The following is a 6,000-nucleotide window of genomic DNA, read 5'->3' as shown; positions in this document are numbered from 1 at the left end:
AGCTTCAAAATTCTTTAAAATATCATAATGCTAAACATCATCTAACATAAGAGCGATTGTCGTCTTAAAATATAATTAAATAATAAATATTAATAACTCGTTATAAAGATAAAGTATTTACGACATTATTAATATTATTAGATGCCTACAATTATTTATTGATTGTATAATATGTATCAGTATTATTCTCAATTCATACACTAAGTTAAAAATATACCACTTAGGTATTTCATATTTAATTTTATGATTATACGCGGTCGTAATGTTTCAGGGTTAGAAGATATAAGATGCAGCTCCTAAGAAGAGAAAATGCAGTATTTCTCGTTTGGTTTTTTGTTTTAATTCCACAAACAGTAGTTCAAGGAGATCTAAATAAGAGCAATTCTGATCCCGTCGTAATACAAGTTAAAGACACGGAATGGAATTCGCAACTAGCTGACAAAAGTCCCGAGGTAAAATTTAATGTACGTATTTTCCTAATTAGGTAAAATGTACGTTGAGTGTATGTAATGTAAATAATGTATTCTAACGAATAAATAAGTAAAATCAATCTAAATACTACTAACAATTTTCTCTTGCCTAGAGATAATATACGATATCCGCAGTTGCACACTTGTAGTAGGGTATCTTTCCTGTCACGCGGGTCATGGCCGTTTAACTATAGAAGGTGAGTGCCACGCATGCGGATCAGAACCACATACTCGCACATATCTGCGTGATAGAATAAAAATCACTTACTGTGGTACTACTGGTTGTATATTCTAGCTGCTTGCTGCAATGATCAAAATTGTCATATTACAATAGGGTGCTGCGTAACATAGAGAAGTTGATGGTCGTTGGTCAAGTGGCTGGAAAGCGTTGCAGAGGGAGATCACCAACTCGATGTACGGATGTTGTTAAGAAAACCAGCAACACCACAGTCTACCATAGAAATAGCACAGAATCGCACTACATGAAAGACCATCATAGACAAGGCTGTTCTTGATGGTCGTAACGGGACGACCCTCAGTCATAAGTAATCGACCAAAAAGAAGCTGCGTAACATACTTACTAGTAAAATATGTTCTCCCATAAAATATCCTAGTCTGTACTTTAATAGTATGATACAATAAAAACATTATATTTACAGACTCACAACATCAGTATAGTGGGCGACGAGTTTATATTGGATGGGAAACCGCTGAAAATTTATTCCGGGTCTCTTCACTACTTCAGACTTCCTTGGGAGTACTGGCGAGACCGTTTGCAGAAACTGAAGGCAGCGGGACTTAACGCTGTATCAACGTTTGTACCATTTATTTACATTACCATTTTATTTATTTACAGTTACCATTTATTTATTTATATTTATTTTAACAAGTCTATAGAAGGAGGACTTACATAATAATATGAGGCAATCATCTTATTCCTGAGGATTGGCAACCGCATATGTGATTTGGTTCAAGTAGAACTTTTCTATATGGAGTTGGTAGCAGACGTCCAGAGGCAGCAGTGACCACAGAAGATTCAAACAAGACCATTGCGCTCTACAGTTTATTCTTTGGCCCAGTCCAACTACTTAGAGACTTTAGAAATACTAAAGATGCTAATTACTAACTGTTTAAAGAAATCAATTTACAAGTACTTAAAACTACTTACGAGATGATGATCTTTATGTTCTCGAGAAAGTGTTACCTTTCAAATAGGTAAGGTAAATTATAGTTTAAAATAAGAAAAAAAAATACCTAATAACTACTGTACTGTCAATGCTGTTTAATTAATATTTTCTATTCACAGTTACGTAGAATGGAGTTTTCACCAGCCAGAAGAAGGAATGCTACTCTTCAAAGGTGATCATGATATTGTGAAATTCATACAAACTGCAGCCGAAGAAGGTTTATATGTTTTACTGCGACCAGGACCGTATATATGTGCTGAAAGAGATTTGGTAAGGCTAATTTGTGATTTAATATTAATAACTATACGAGAGTCAAGATACTATTGGATAAAACGTATTTAATTAGAGCAATGTAATTTTTACAATAAAATATTATATTTCAGGGCGGGTTTCCTTATTGGCTTCTCACCAAATATCCTAATATTAAATTACGTACAACTGACGAAGGTAATCATAATGCATATTTTAGTGTAAGTGATAAAACAGTCAATTAATTTTGACGAAAAAAATAATTGTCTCTATTTTTAGATTTCATAACAGAATCCAGAATTTGGATGGAGAAACTTTTTACTCATGTTAAGCCCTTATTAATCGGAAATGGCGGACCAATTATCCTAGTGCAGGTAAGAGCTCTGCATATACTTCTACAGTACTAAGAAATTATGCATAGATTTTCGTAGAATTTTACTTGCAAGGTATGAATGGGTTTCCACCTTCAAGCTCGCTGTCTTTTCTGTCTTCTAAAATTATTGTGACGTATTTATTTTCTGTAATGCCAACTGTATAAAAACATTATTTATCGGATTAATTTAGGTTGAAAATGAGTATGGCAGTTTCGGCGCTGACAAAGCGTACATGGGGCAGATTCGAGATATGATTAAGGCACATGTTGGCAACAACGCTCTGCTGTACACAGCCGATGGTACATATAGGTCCATGATCTACGACGGTGCCATTGATGGAGCCCTCACTACTATCAACTTCGGAAGCGGTATGTACCAAATACTAATTGTTTAAAGGTTAAACATTTCAAGAAGAAGTTGCATTGTACTCATCTAGGTAGATATAATGTTTTCTACAACAAATAAAACAGAAAAATATACAACATTAAATACGACTCTTACTGAACTGATTATTGATTGTCTTATTTCTTGTTGGTGCAACTAATAATAATGATAAATCTTTTTCTTGACAGTTACCAGTGTATTAGATACTATTAAAGGTCTGCGAGCGTATATGCCTAATGGACCACTGATGAATGCAGAGTTCTACCCAGGCTGGCTTACTCACTGGGGCGAGAACATCCAGCAAGTATCAACTGACTCTGTTGTCTACACTCTACGTGACATGCTCAAGAATAATGTAAACTTTAATTTCTACATGTTCTTTGGAGGAACTAACTTTGAGGCGACGGCTGGTGCGTACGCCTTTTTTGATTGAAAAAATCTTTTGTAGAAACTTATTGCGCTTCCATCCGCAAGGATATCTTAATCGTATGCTTGAATTAGCATAGTGTTTGAGACCGGCGTGGCACGTATTCGCCTTCGTCAGAGCCTGTCTCTGTTTGGGATGGAGCTGGAGCTACACCATCTTCATTATTTATTATATACGTGCGGGAACCAGTGTTCCCAACCGTACGATAATTATCGTACATGTACGATAATTTGATACCACCGTACGATGTACGATAGCGAGTCATTATCGTACGCAAATGTACGATAATTGGCTACTTGAAACTTTTTGGGAAACTGTTTTAATGAATTCATAAACGTATTATATATATGCCTTTAATTGATAATTTTTTCGAAAAAAGGGCGATTTATGAATAAAAAAATTTTTTTTATTACCGTATCTGCCGAAACATTATCGTACATTTCATAAGAACGCGTGCATCGCGCCTAATGATGTGCCGAGGCGGCCATTTTTTGTATTCGAGATTCTAAAGTACTCGAGTACAACAATAAACAAACAACAATAGCACGGAAGAGCAAAAAAAAAAAAAAAAAAAAAAAAAAACGCCACCACGAGTCGACCTCACTCGGCACATCTCTACTCGCGCCCGCGTTCTTATGAAATGTACGATAATTTTTCGGCAGATACGATAATTTTACGCCCCTGGTACGATCAACGCCATCTCCCAGGTTGCCAACACTGGCGGGAACGTGTATTGGGACAAACCAATAATCAATTTAGGGTGGATAACAAATGTACTTATTTTTATCCGACAATGACCCCTTAACCTCTAGTAGATTCCATGCACGAATTACTTTTTGCCACTATGTTCCTTTGCAATTAAAACATATGTTATCATTATTTGAATTTTAGGTGCGAATTACTTTTCGAAATATCTTCCTGATATAACATCTTACGACTATGATGCTCCGCTCTCAGAAGCTGGGGATCCAACTCCTAAATACTACGCTATTCGTGACGCAATGATTAAAGTGAGTAAGGTTGTAATGATTAGGTACCTAACGTCTAATAATGTTAAAATTTCAAACTAAAACATATTTACACCTGAGTAAAATCACTGCTATTTGAATGATTACTACCATTTGCAAAACCTTGTTTATAATTTTTTTTTTATTTTTTTTTATAATAATATGGGAGTAGCAGACGAGCATGCAGTCCACCTGATGGTAAGTGGCTACTGCCGCCCATGGACATCTGTAATAAACCCCAGATAGGATTAGATATTCCTACCTGAGGTCGGCCACAGATGCGCCGCTACCCCTGAGGACTAAGGTGGAACGCCTCGGAAAAGTCTTTCTCCCTTACCACACCCTTCAAACCAGAACACAGCAGCGCCTAACATTGCAGTTATTAGGTAGAAATAGGTGTGGCGGTGGTGCCGCCGAAGTCGAAGGGGTTCTACCACCTTCAAAAATATTTATATTTTTATATATATACATTTATTATTTCAGCATTTGAATTTAACAAATACTCCTGCACCTGTTCCTTCAAAAAAAGGTGCTTATGGCGAAATTTCAGTTCCCCCTAGAATGAATCTCTTATCTGAAGGACGAGACTCAAGTATTAAGTATAAAGATGTGAATGGTTCAATTTTACCAACGTTTGAAGAACTACGTGTGCGAAGCGGACTTGTTCTCTATGAGATTACGTTGATGGAATCCGGCGGATTGCTCGAAATAAAAAATCCACGTGATTGGATTTATATTTATGTAAATCAAGTAAGTAATTTTAAGATATAATTAATACATTATTTGTTGCCAACCCTTCTGAAGTAACGACCAGCAAATCTTTGACGGCGAAAAAACATAGGACTTCGTCAAGACCAAACAATCTCCGAGCTCAGTTACTTTTATCAACCACCTGATTACCATTATAGATTAAGATCGACATTTATATTTTACCACTTATGTACAAAGCAATATTTAAAAGAAAAATACAAATCTATTCAAATGCATTTTTTCGAGTGCATGGTATTTGTTGCGTGCGGTGTGATACATGTGTGTGTCATTTATTTTTCAGGTAATTAAACTAGATTACCTGAAATTATTTTTCTATTCATATATTTTATTTTTTATAGGAGTTGCAGGGTATAATTAACCGAATGAATAGAGTATATACTTTATCGATAACAGCTCAACCGGGATCACGTCTATCCTTAGTTGTTGAAAGTCAAGGGCGGATAAATTATGGAAATAAAATAAAAGACTTTAAGGTAAGAACTTCTTAGTATCGTAATGCATAATACTATTTTTGTTAAACGGTATTTTACGCCACCTTTTCAAAGTTTTGAAATTCTTAGCATTCTATTAGGACCTTTATCTTGTCACGCGAGTATATGCCAGCGTTTAGAAATTAATTATCACTTGCTTAAACGGTGAAGGAAAACATCGTGAGGAAACCTGCATACCTGAGAGATTTATTAAAAAAAAAAAAAATCTTAAAGGTATGTGAAGTCTACCAATACGCACTTGGCCAGCGCGGTGGACTATGGCCTAATCCTTCTCATTCTGAGAGGAGACCCGTGCCCAGTAGTGGGACAGTAATGGGTTGATGATGATGATATGCCAGCGTGCGTGTCTCATCCGCATGCGTGAATTCTCCAGCGTGCGTGGGTCTTACGAGTACATGACAGGAAAAGCATCTATGAGACGATAAGATGCGTGTGGCATACAGTACCCCTTAAAGCAGTAATTAATTTTTATAAGTAATTTTTAAGATGGGTATTGAAGTAAAAGTTCTCAGAGATACCCTAATATTGTACCATCTACCTTTTCGAGAGTAGTTTTTGAGATATGCAAGACTCTTCTTTTTACATAAATAACACTTTAATGTAATGCAAATATATTCCATATGCCAATGCACATTCACTA

The 6,000-nt window shown here is 35.8% G+C and overlaps 1 protein-coding gene across 1 annotated transcript in view; it reads left to right on the top strand.

Annotated features, from left to right (window-relative positions):
* Positions 1-271: 271 nt before the first annotated feature.
* Positions 272-6,000, top strand: part of rudimentary (carbamoyl-phosphate synthetase 2, aspartate transcarbamylase, and dihydroorotase rudimentary) — a 21,949-nt gene continuing 16,220 nt past the window's right edge. The window contains 10 exon segments of the mRNA XM_073087854.1: positions 272-464; positions 1,130-1,284; positions 1,777-1,927; positions 2,041-2,104; positions 2,186-2,280; positions 2,471-2,648; positions 2,853-3,074; positions 3,983-4,101; positions 4,582-4,848; positions 5,208-5,342. Coding sequence (XP_072943955.1) covers positions 288-464; positions 1,130-1,284; positions 1,777-1,927; positions 2,041-2,104; positions 2,186-2,280; positions 2,471-2,648; positions 2,853-3,074; positions 3,983-4,101; positions 4,582-4,848; positions 5,208-5,342 — 1,563 coding nt within the window. The 5' untranslated portion in view covers positions 272-287.

Source organism: Epargyreus clarus, unplaced genomic scaffold, assembly GCF_041222505.1.
Source record: "Epargyreus clarus isolate Ecla_fem2 unplaced genomic scaffold, WU_Ecla_fem_2.2 ptg000026l, whole genome shotgun sequence".
Classification (NCBI taxonomy): Eukaryota; Metazoa; Arthropoda; class Insecta; order Lepidoptera; family Hesperiidae; genus Epargyreus; species Epargyreus clarus.
Note: the sequence above shows the minus strand (reverse complement) of the source record. Positions and strands in the feature narration are given on the sequence as shown.